The 12,549-nt window shown below is 41.8% G+C and overlaps 1 protein-coding gene across 2 annotated transcripts in view; it reads right to left on the bottom strand.

The window, feature by feature from the left end:
• The window catches only part of ERGIC1 (endoplasmic reticulum-golgi intermediate compartment 1), a 59,691-nt gene that overhangs the window by 11,266 nt on the left and 35,876 nt on the right, over positions 1–12,549 (bottom strand). For both annotated transcript variants that reach the window (XM_015293837.4, XM_015293836.4), the window contains exons 4-9: positions 11,808–11,902; positions 11,084–11,208; positions 8,361–8,465; positions 4,305–4,365; positions 3,134–3,234; positions 301–423 (exon numbers count right to left, since the gene is read on the bottom strand). In XM_015293837.4, coding sequence (XP_015149323.1) covers positions 301–423; positions 3,134–3,234; positions 4,305–4,365; positions 8,361–8,465; positions 11,084–11,208; positions 11,808–11,902 — 610 coding nt within the window. The remainder of the gene's footprint in view (positions 1–300; positions 424–3,133; positions 3,235–4,304; positions 4,366–8,360; positions 8,466–11,083; positions 11,209–11,807; positions 11,903–12,549) is intronic.

Raw genomic sequence — 12,549 nt, 5'->3', positions numbered from 1 at the left:
AGTTCCAAGTTTCTGGCATGTTGCAATCATGTTCACCCTACCTAGACAGAGTTTGGCACGTCTGGAATAGGATAATTTTCTTTCTTCTTGTGCCTAACTATTAAATCAAATTGTCAGAGTATAGGATTAGCCAGTTACCTCACTTACACTTCACAGCACAAGCGTGGTGATGTACTATTTTATTTCAATCATGTCACAATGCCCTGAAGCAGAAACACAGTTCTTCTGGGAAAGTAAGGCTCGGAAGAGAAATGGAAAGCAGGCAAGAGAAAGAAGAACCACAGATTTTGAGTAACTCACCGATGTGATAAACCTGTACAAAGGCTGTCGCCTCTCTGTGTATTTCACTGTGATAGGACTCAAATCATAACGAAACCAGATAGCTGGGATAATGCGGCCAGTGTGACTGTAGGCTACATACTCCTAAAAAAGAAAGCAGAGAAAATGACACAGCATGAACAATCCCATTCTGCATACAGTGTCTGCAATAAAACTGCTTCTGCGAATCTGATCCCTAAGAGTCCCTGAGTTTCTGCTTACTGTTCTGTACTGAAGATCAACTGAAGAAGTAAACAATTAACTCTGGTACGATGCTCTTTTCTCTATCCTCATCAAATAGGAAAGCAATTTCTTCATATTCTGACTGTAATGCAGCTGGGAACAGAGTGATGGTGCTTAGTAGTAAACAGCCTGTCACTGATTCCTCTAGCGCAGATCTGCTTTATTTAAATACAACGCAACTGTAAATGGTTGTAGATGAAGTTTTTGTACTCTTGGTATGTAAATCATAAAAAAAATAAATCATAAAACAAACAGGACTTAGTTTGTAAGAACCTCAAAATCCCTGCTTGTCTGCACTCAGAACAGCAATCAGCAATTCCTGTCTGTGAGACCCCGCACACTGAAACAATGTGAATGCTTTGCCTACTCAGTATGAATTATGTACAGCAATTTAAAATGGATCCTTTAAAGATCCATTTTGTACATTTAAAAATCATGCTGCAAACTGGAATACAGCTCTATACAGAAAAAACCTGTCAAAAAGTCCCAAAAATATTCCAAGTTGGCTGAAGACAGACGTCTCTAGATTTCCAGTGATAACCTCATTTACTCCATTTGTGTAATAACTGCTACAGTGCAACGTATCAGCAATGGGACAATACCCTGTTAAATCACAGAGTGCAACGCTAATGTAGAAGAAACACTAACATCGGCTTAGCATCAATTGGCACATCCTTCTGAGGATATTATTCTGTCTGTGCTCTCAGTTTCAAAGATTAGGGCATTGATTTCAAGACAAGAAAAAGAAAAAAAATCTGCTGAGGAGTCAGCACAGAGCCAGCAGCACGTACACAGCACAGCCTGCATCTTTACCCAGTTGTTCTTTCCTTCTTTTATCCCTATGACAGGACTGCCAACTCAGATGACCTTTTCAGTTTCAGTTCTCCTTCCTGCAGAGGCAAAGACAAGCTCATATACTTTGAAAAGATGAAGAAACACCCATGAGCACGATACAAAAAAGACAACTTTACTCTCTCCATGAGCTCAGAGGGAAACAATAAAACAGCATCAATCTCCTTAACTGGTCATATATAACTCCCAAATTTCCCTCTAGTCTTCTCTTTTTCCCCTCAAAGATAATAAAAACAGCAGAACTGTGCTGAAATGCCTAGTTTGAGTGTTTTCAAGGCTCTTACTGCAGACATTCTGCAGTGTATGTTAAGATAGTGGCTATTTGGGTAAGCGGGGAAACAGAAGACCTTGAAGGTAAAGGGGGAGAGAAGACAGTCAGCCACATCTCCTTCATCTTGTCACACTAGCCAACCTATGGCAGACTGTTCTAATGGCTTCCAATTTCTGTTTCCCACTAATAAAGTATGGGAGTCAAAGACTAAACACAGTGATATGAGAATTTCTATTTTTAATTGGAAACTGCAGAAGCAGCACTGTTTTTCCATGCTTCCATTTTGACAGAACTGGTTTCATTTTTTCTTTCCTCTCCCCTTTTCCCCACCAACAGTTCTGCCTCAATGAGTCAGTCTTGGCTGAACTTTCAACCACAATCACAGAAGTGTCAAGAGCTCCTGCTGTCTGTTCTCCAAATTGCTTTCAGAACTTGTGTCACAAGAGTCTTATCAGAACAGCAATAGTGACATTAAGCAGAAAAAATACACTGTAAACTGAACAGAGAGAGACGTCCAAATCATTGGGACACACAGTACAAGCAAACCCCAAAGCTGCAAGACAGGAACACTAATCTGAGAACTAGTCCGTAAGAGCATGTGCTTCCACCTCAGCTATGACACACCAGTATTCACAGACACTAGAAAAAGACTCTAGACTTCCACTTAGCACCTGAGTGACAAATTGTTTTTAACTGAATGAGAAATTTTACCTTAGTAATTAAATAGGGTCTTGGCCCTCCAGCCTCCCAACACACTTTATTATGAAATCTACTTATATCTATTTATTGTAAATTTATTCAAGAACTATCAAGTTACAACTACCATAATCCACTATAATAAAGTAGATGATGTGAACTAGTCAAGTGTTACATATTTGATGCTGCAGATATCAGTTATAAAATCTTTAAGAAAGTTACCCCCTTGGTCAGCTAAACTGACTGACAGTTCTGTAAGCCAGCCCGTGTCATAAGTTTTGATAATTTATTTGCCTGATACACCCATCACAACTGAGATTGTTTTATTAACAAAACTATGTGGAAGTACGTTCAGCTGGATTTCAATTTGCATTCAAATCCCTCTTGATTCAAATCACAAGAACTGCAGCACATACAAATCTTCCACGTATCTTACAGAAATCTATGTTAGCTAAATTGACACGATATAGTTGGGAGTAACAATACTGTGCTCTAAAAGAAAACCAGTATCTGCTCTGACTTGCCCTCACAATCCTAATCCTAGTAAGCACCAGCACCAGGAGCAACAGCGAGCCCTGCTCTCAAGAGCTTCAGTTCCTCCTTCTCCCAGCAGAGGCTACTGCTCACCTACAAACAAATGTACATGGCTGTAGAGCAGATGTGTAAGAGAGAGGAAGAATGGTGAATGAAGATCTTCCATGCATTCACTGGGCTGCAATGAGGAGCTTTTCCAAGAACAAACGACTTCTTTACCTTATTAGCGACCGTATATTGGTAGGAGTATCGCTGCTTGCCGCTCATGTCTTCGTACACTGTTGGGACTATCTTCAGTATGTAGTCATGAGAGGCTAGAGCTGTGATCACAAAAAGAAAGTATAAATCAGCACTCAGAGAAAGGAATCACAGACGCCATAATATTCCAAAGTAAACACGGGAAATCAACTAAAACGTGATCTGACAGAAAAGGTATCTCCTTCCTCCTTATCTTTTACATTTGGGTCACTTGAAAACTCCTACCTGTTTGCAACTATAAACGACTGGCACCACAAAAAGCTGTCCTAGTGAGATCAAGCACTAGCTCAGGTTAGAACTGCAGCTCATTCAGATGCTTCTGACAGAAAGTGCCGAGGCGCCATGACTTGTGTGGTCCCATTTCTTCTGAGCATCCAACTTTACTTCTTTCTCTCCCCTCTTTCTCCCACAGCTGCTTAACAACTACTCAATCCTTTTTCATTACTTAAATGGCTACGGTCATTTTCTACTTTGTATCTGCTGAAACAGTTTTAAAACAGAATTTAAATTATTTTTCTGCAGAATCCTTTGACTAAGTGTAACACAAAGACATATAAGAGAAAAAAAAATGCTGTCTAGCTTCAGGAACAGCCATAAAAATTTTGTTCCAATAAATGGACAAGACTGATATCCTGTAGAAACCTGAAGAATTTAAGGAGAAAAACTAGGCTGAATTGTAGCATGCACTTGAATTTGTTTTTTTGTTGCTGGTGATGAAGAAGGACAATGAAAAAAAAATCTCCCATTTTCTGGGTAGAACTTAAGGCATGAGCAAATTTACAACTTAAGAACAAGGAAAACTTTTAGTTGTGGTTGCTGAAGCAAAGGAGAGCTATAAGAATATACTGTGGATTTAAAAAAGAAAAAAACCAAAACTATTCTACAGCAGATGGTTATATTAAAACTGGAGAAAATAACCAGATTGCAAAAGGACTGCAAAGGACCCTTTGGACCCAAGACTTCTCTTCCAGTACTAGAGAAGGTGTAAGTGACAGTCAGCCTTGTCTGGACTATTTTGGTTACAAAGGCAAACTAAGGACTTCTGGATACATCAGTGTTGCATGACCAGCTTTGTTTTCCCTCCTGAAGAGAGCAGCTAAGATCTGAAATCACATATACATCAAATACATACGATTTGAGCTGAGTTTGTCTGCTCCCTCCAAGGCGTTGAATGCTCCATGAACATTCTGGACCTGGAAAGAAGAAAGACATGTGAAGAAGTTCCGCTCTAACTTGGCAGTCTTGACATTTTCTTCCCTGTCCTATCCTGTTACAAGGAGATCAGCCTGATTCAGCCTTTCCAGAAACAAAGCCTCAATGCAGCAGAAGATGACTTGTAATATTTCTCAGTGACCGTCAAAGCAAGGGTTGGTTCCAGGGGAAAAAAGCTGATTTCACAATGTCTTAAAACACGAAACTCCTCAAAGCCACTGCAAAGCTAAAGGAATTGCGGCTGGAAAAGGCCAGTTATGAAACTTCACTGAGAGATAATTACTTAAGAGCTTTGTATAGCTAACTGTGAAATTTACCTATCAGGCTGAAGGGAAATAAATGGGAATCAGATTCAGGATAAACTCTAGAGTCTTCATGCATAGGTAGCTGGTGTCAGAGCAGTTTGGCTTGCACAGCTTTACACATCAGCCCTGCCCTCACACCATGCACAATATGCCCTTGGAGATCAGAAGGTCACATGCCAACACTGCCATCCATTCAGCTTTTCCTGCAGCTGGTCCCAGGCATGCAAGTATCTGTTTGCCCAGAATAACAGGATTTCCACTCCATACCTTCCACATGCTCTGATCATCTGGAATCTAACATCAACCAACAGAATGATCAATTTGTGAACTCTCTAGACAACAAAAACCCACAGCAAGAGCTGTAGATTAGATGTTGCATCTTTCACAAAACATACAGTGAGCTACAGAGAAAGGACAAATACCTCCACAACCTGGAGATCCCTGCCCTTAAACCAGAAAATAGGGAAGAAACGTTCAGAAGAAGTATTTGATCATGAATGTGTGAGTTGTCACGCCGTAAAACTCACCCACAGGACAATGCACAACTATTTCCTTCCCAGGTCCTCTTAGCAACCAACAGCATGCGGATATATTCCTCTGATCCTAATGGCTATTTTCCTGTTCTGAATGCAATGGAGTAGGTGATGGTTTGGAGGAAGAAACAACTGACCTAGTTTCCCAGACAGAAAACTAAAGACATAAAACTAACAGCAAGTTCAACTTGCAAGGTGCTGGTAACAGGCACAGAGAAAAAGCATCAGCGGAACCTTCTACAGCGCCTCCCACTCTGCAGGGATTTCAAATATTTTATACAACAGCAACCATCTCCAAACTGTACTTGCAGACCATATATTCTTTACTCGGTTATTGTATACACAGACAGTGTCAGTATAAAAAGCTTACAAAGAAAGAGAAGCCACCAGACTGGGCTACAGTATTAAGTTCCACTCTCAGTGCTGCTGAGAAGTACGTAGCTCACTGCATATCTGAGCCAGAAATGCTAAAGTTCCCTTAAAACACTAACAGTAAATATTTGAGCTGCTGCTCAGTAAACAACTGTGTCTGTCCTGTGAGGTATCTGCATATTTGGGCTCATGTTTTAGTCCCTGGCTCCCCAGCATCCATACTTCTGTTTATATGTAAGAGTTGTTCATTCTGTTGTCTCTCTGAACAAGTGTGCATAGCTGCAAGTTACAGGGCTTCCACACAGACACTGCCACCAGACATCTCCACAGCTGCCTGCTTCTGTGTCATCAGGTCCTCTGCTGCACCTGCCTCTTCTGCCTTTGCAGCACGGATAGCATCTGTAACTCCCAGCCTGACATCTTACCATGATTTTCCTTGTGGAATATTCTGGATACCCATTACAGTACTTGCTGCCATAGATTGTTAATTAATCTCTGTGCTACAAAGTGCACAGGTGCGTTCCTTGGGGGAACAGTAAATTGTTTGTACCTCGTTAAGTACCTGGAGGGACTTCAAGAAGCAATAAAACTTTGGCCACAGTAACAAAATTGCTTTGCAAGAGAAAACTATCAAGGGTGTACAGCCTAATGTTCTCAGGACTGTACTGCAGTACTAAGGCCAAATCCAGTGCTTTGAGCAGAGGTATTGGAAGCAAAGGAAGTGAATCAGTTGTTCATTAAAGCCAACACTTGGTCCTCCTGGAAGACAGACCTCCACAAGATGCTTGCCAGGCCCTTCAGCACCCTTGGCTTTAGCCTCTACAAAGGCATTCAAAGATATACAACTTAACTAATCAGAGTCCAACAGCAGGCTAAAGTAACTTGCAACTATACAATTACAAAGGGAAGACCTCTTGCAAAGGTTAAAAACTACTATTTTTCAACACAGAAATCTAGCACTCAAGAGAATTTTACAATTCCACAGAATTGCAGGGGTTGGAAGGGACCTCCTACTTTTTCACATTTCTTTACTCGGTTACCTGTCATGCAACAACCTTCTGTCTTGTTTACATTAGGAAAAAATCAACACAAAGCCTGCCACTATTATACATCAGCTATTATGAAGAACTGCAGCTCATTCAGTGCCAGACAAGATTTGAATCTTTATTTCAAACAGACTGTTCCTTATGTGCCTTAGTGGATACTTCTGGCAGAGCAAACAACATCCTACAAAGAACTAGGTCTCAGCATTTGACACAAGCGAATGAGACAAGCTCCTCACTCCCTTTAAGAAATATGAGCATGTATTACATCAAAGCAGGTGGAGGCACAGCTAAATATTTGAAGATGTATCTACATAGCTTTAAAGCTCTCCGTACTTGCTGGCTCTCTATACTGCTTGCTGAGTCTTGATAGCACCTGTTTAGTGAACACAGCCTTCTTTAATTTGTACTGTTAAACTTACCTTTGCCTACAGGATCAGCAGCACTTACATGCTAGACAATGAGTAGTTATTCTGGGCTTTGAAAAAACTAATCAGAGCTTGTCCAAATCATGAGTCAACTACACGTCTGCTGAACAGGTTTCTCACTACCAGCATGGAAGACACTTGCTCCTTTGCCCCCAGCTGGCCAAGATCCTCATCTCAGTGATATTTATTTCCAGCACTGAGAACTGAAGCTATACCATGAATTGGGCTATGCAGCTCAAGGACTCCACGATAAAACAATGGGAACAGTGCCTTATAGCATCTATTTCCCACACAAACTGCACAACTCCCTATTGGCACTTACCTAATATTTCTCATAATCTCTGTGTGCTTTACAGACATTAAGCCAAGCTTATTTATATGCTAATATTTCAGCGTTCCCACACAAGATATTTCCTAAAAGAAGCCGGGAGCAGAGTCAGAAGACTACAAAGCAACGCTTAGACTTGTTAGCATGAAAAAGGGTTTTGGAAGTGGGTGTACAAGAAGCAGACTAATGAGACGTCTGTGCTGAGGAAAGAAGATTACAGAGAGACTACGGGGAAGCAATGTTTTGGGTGAGTCGCAAACTGGGTGTGCACATATACAACTCCCACCTGTGATGCTAGCTCCTTGGAAGTAGGCTTGAGAAGTACTGTAATCTGTACTCATTGAGAAATCAGGAATTATTACATAACTTGCAACACCTGGTGAAACTCTATCCACAGGGCAAGTGCATGCATTCAGCTTCTTCCCTGCAGGGAACTGGTGAAACACAAGTCTAGCTTGTGTTTCACAGAACAAATTTGACTAATAGGTGTCTGCTATAGAAGTACAGTGACGTACATTAAAAAGAACTTGACTGGTACTATGCTAAGACAGTAGAGAGCACACATCTTCCCTCAGTATACTCAATGCTACTCTGCAAAGAATGTCAAGATACATTTGCTAAATTAATACTAAAAACAGTGCTGCATGGTATTTCACAGAGCCACTGCTAGCAGGAACATAACCACAGTTTTCCAAAGGCACTTTCAGTTTCAGATGGAGAAAGCAAAGTTACTCTATGATGAACACCGCTCTTCCCTGAAGTAACGGCATGTAAAGTTTGCAAACTCTTCTGGACCGAATGCATACTGCATGAATGCAAGGGATGGGCTTGCCTACCCAGGCAGCTCATTCTTGTCCTCCCCATACTGTACATGGCCCTTGTGTAAAACCAAACAATCCAATATCAAAGTTACTGTGGTTGCATTCAATCCCCTAGAGACAGGGAATTTTCAGGGAAGCAAACTCACCTGTAACTTGTCCCCAAATGAGAGCTTGTGGATGATGTGAGTCATGTCAGGATTCTGAGGCTGCGCAGTGGCACTGTGCGTTGACACGTGAAAGTTACCAGGGACCTAAAATTAGTCAAGACAAGGAAGACAGGATTTCTCATTTTATCCCTCAAGGCATTGCTAGGCTTTGTGATATGAAGTTGAAATGCCTGGATCCATCCAGGCTGGCAAGCGGTATCACTTAACGGTGGACAACTTCTGGTATGTTGCAGAGAGGCTCTGAAATTTCTTCCTGCACTTGACCAACAGCACCAAACTGCACGCAGAGCGAAGATCTGTTACATCCCAGGAGTTGGGCTCTCATTGCCACAGCTGCTGACTAGGAAGTGATGAGTGGATCACTCCCAGCTCTAGGATTCCTAACACTTAAGGCTATGTCTTTCTTTCCCATTAAAATACGATTCAAGTCTCTCAGTAACAACTGCTTAACATCTCACATTTGTAAATGGGACCACTGTTGCAGAACATCCTAAGAAAGCTATGCATATTTTTTTTTACAGTAGTACCAATCATAAGATACCTCACATTTCAGAAGACTGGTGGTTTTCTTTATATATAAAACCCATTCTTACCCACAAATTTTTGGGGGTATCCTGTACAAACAAAGCCAGGCCTTCATCTTCAAGCCCTGGCTTATAGCTGGATTTAGCTCCTGGTTCTCCCAATGCAAGATTTTCTATATGCTTTTGTTTTTTGTTTTTAATTCAGGGAAATACAAAGTTTTGAAAAAATACAGGTTTCACCTAAGGACTCAGTTCCAAGGCAGAAAATGAGCAGTGGTGTCATTCTAACTGGATCGCTCTAGCATGGACGAAGTTTTCAGGTCACTACCCCTACACTGTGAAGCCTTTCAACAAATTCAACTTAATCACTGTTACAGAGGGTGCAAGACTTTTTTCCTAGGGAGAAAAGGGCTGGAAATTAAATGGTCTTAATTTGCAAAGCCTTTAACAGCACTAAGAATCAGTCTCAGACAACAGCAGGAAAACAACTGCACATCAGGTGCCCATTGTTCTCACTGTAGAGACCTCAATGTCAGGGCCAAGGGAGGCCACATGCTGATTACATGTGCTTTCAGGAAAGCTAAATTAAATGACTTGATGTGCAGCAGTGTACTCTGAGAACACTTTCAGGCGTGGACATAAGCTGTGTCATCCACAAGCTTGGTAAACAGGGTGGCAGTCTGCAGTAAGTACACAATGCTACCTTGTTCTCCCACTCCAGGTTTGATGCCCTGCCATGTACTACCATATGCCCAGGCTCTAATCAAGCCAAGAGTTACTCCTATAACTAACTTCACATAAGCTCTTTAAAAAGGGGTGTGTCTTTGTTATGTAAGCTTAGAGTCCCACAGAACAGTGTCCAACAGCAATTCACAGTCATGTTTCAAAGCAGGGCCACATCCCACTCTACATGCTGGCTCACACAGAAGCCTGTAAAATTCCTGCCAAGGGACTGAAGACCTTCTTTTCCCTCAGATGTGAGAGGCTCAGATTTTCACAGCCAGAAGTCCTGGTGTAAGTTCCCTCCTTCTAGTCGCAGCCACTATACAAGACCACGGAATTAATGGTTTTGCACAAACAAAGCAGAGAAGGGACTTTCTCGTGCTCACATACAGCAGCCTCCTTCTAAGTGTTTTTTTGAGCAGCACAGACCACATACACCAGAAAAAGCCCCAACTGTTTTAGCACTGTGCTTTTGGGATTAGCAGAACGAGAACTACCTACCTTTGCAGAAGCCCTTTCCCAGTTTTGTGGACTATGAGCTGCCAGTAGTTTTGGTGACTTAGAGGTGAGGAAAGAAACATCATCTTTTTAATCCCTAATCCCTTCCATGTCACAGAATCAGTAAGAGGTTCTGCCTGTTATTTTTAGATGAGATTTAACATGACCTGGGCGGGGAAGAAGGAAGTAGGATTTTGTAGCCTGTGGTACATGAGGAGGCGTGAATAAAGGGTGCGCCCTTCTTAGGACATCAGTGGGCCCCACCACTGCCTCCCCCACCCCATCTAGTCATCTTCAGCATTACATAGCAAGATTATTCAATCCTGAACACACCCATCCCAGAGAGGAGCCTCCTCCAGGCCTGGATTTTCATTCTTTGAGGCAGAAGCAAAGCATCCCTACAAAGCATGCGCACAAGCCTCATGCATGTATTCCAAACGTCTCAGCATGGAGCCGTTCCTGTTATGCTGGCATCTTCTAGCAGGGAACATTCCTGTCATTCTGCAGCTCTTGGAACTAACGAGCACTTGGATAGAGACACTGCCAAATACCTCTGCATGGAGGTGCAAAAGTCGTGACGAGTGAACACAGAAGCCATTCAGTATTCATCAGGCGTTTATACGTCCCCTATACGTTAGGCTGCTGCATTCAAAGAGACATCACTGGCCACAACACAGAGCCACTCTACTATTAAGGAATGCTATCCAGGTTACCTACTTTGGAGAACGATAAGAATAAGCCCGATCTAACATGTCCTCTGTGGCTCTAACTATACAACCTCCTCTCCCCCATATTATTCTTCAGCACCAAGATAATCAACTTCGCCTGCTGATTAGGGACTCCCTAAATGAACTCCCTGAACGGGAGACAGAGACACCCAAATTTTCATAGCATTTTACAAATAGATCTTACAATCATTTCCTGAGCCAGCCCAAACTCACCGTCATTCCTACTCACCTTATTGATGCTGAAATGTCCCTCGAATCTACAGCCATCTCCGTTATTGAGAGGTATCTTCATTGAGTTGTCTATGTGACCCACTTCATGCCTTCCCATTTCATCCTGGATGTCTAGTCCAACTACTGCATAGGAGGGAGGAGAGGAGACAAAAAAATCAAGAGAGAAAAACAGAAAGGTTGCATAGGAAAAGCACGCACAGCTTTTACTGGAAAAATGTCCACATCATTTTCCCTGACACTTGACAAAATTGTGCTAATAAAATAACATCATATGTCACATACCCTTATACCAGAATAAACTTTGCAGACTGTTTACTTGACAGAAACATATATCTTACACCCTGCCAGTTAACTTCAATTTGAACTGCATAAACAGAAAAACTTCAGGTAGACAAGGTAGGTGATCTGTGAAAAACCACCGACTGTTTGGTGTACTCAGAGTTACAAATAAAACTTGGGAGGTTTATGGCTCCCAGACATTAAGTGGTCACTGTAAAAAGGGAAAGGACTTAGAAGAAGGTAGCAAGGGAGGTCAGCCACTAACACAGGCTGCACTAACACAGGGTCCAGGAAAACTGGTGGCCCGGCCTTGCCTGAAATATGAAGTGATGGGGTATTGGCAAAGGCTGCAGTGATGTGACATCCTGTTACAGAGGGGCCACTGTACAAATTCTGGCTTATTCAAATATGAATTAAAACAGGTAAGAGAAAAAGGTACTCACATTCACAATGCAGATTTGGTAAACTGATGTTTAGATTCACTTCTATTTTACCTCCACTGTCTTTGTCTGGGTCATCCACGTACAGCTCATTAACTCTAGAAGAAAGAAGACACAAGTGGGTCCATGCATATAGCTACTTTTAACATAAGAGGGTGAAAACACAAACTCCAAATGACCAGCCCTACATGTGAAGTTAAAAAAAAAAAGAAAAAAAAAGACTTTGAAGCACAGAGCAGAAGACAGCACAGCATGCCACAGGGCATAAGAGCCCCCACGTGTGACTGACCATGTCAGGTACAAAAACTTTGCCTTCACTTCCCATAATCGGTGCTCTGTTTTTGGGTGCCAGGATCTCCTCTTTCACTTCTCTTTACCTTGCACCTTTCTCCCTTAGTATTCCATTTCAATCTATGAACTGTAATCAAAAGCAACGACTAAAATTGAGAAGAGGATTCAAGTCAGGAAACAGATGGGTTGAAACATCCTGGACAGCAGGATCTAACACTACGTAACAGCCTCCCAAAGAGCAGTGATATGCCAGCACTGTGGGTGCTATGAAACAGATTTCACAGAAGACAAAATAGAGAGAGAGAGCAAAAGGAATACAGAAGTATAAATATTTATTGTTGGCACACACAATCCATCTCACAGCTAAAATATAAACCAAATGAACCAACGCAAGCACAACCACATGTCCTAGAGAACACACTCCAGAAAAATGCACCACATTGAAGCAGGAAGA

The sequence above is a fragment of the Gallus gallus genome, chromosome 13 (assembly GCF_016699485.2).
Source record: "Gallus gallus isolate bGalGal1 chromosome 13, bGalGal1.mat.broiler.GRCg7b, whole genome shotgun sequence".
In the NCBI taxonomy this organism is placed as follows: Eukaryota; Metazoa; Chordata; class Aves; order Galliformes; family Phasianidae; genus Gallus; species Gallus gallus.
This window is presented reverse-complemented; position numbering and strand designations above follow the sequence as displayed.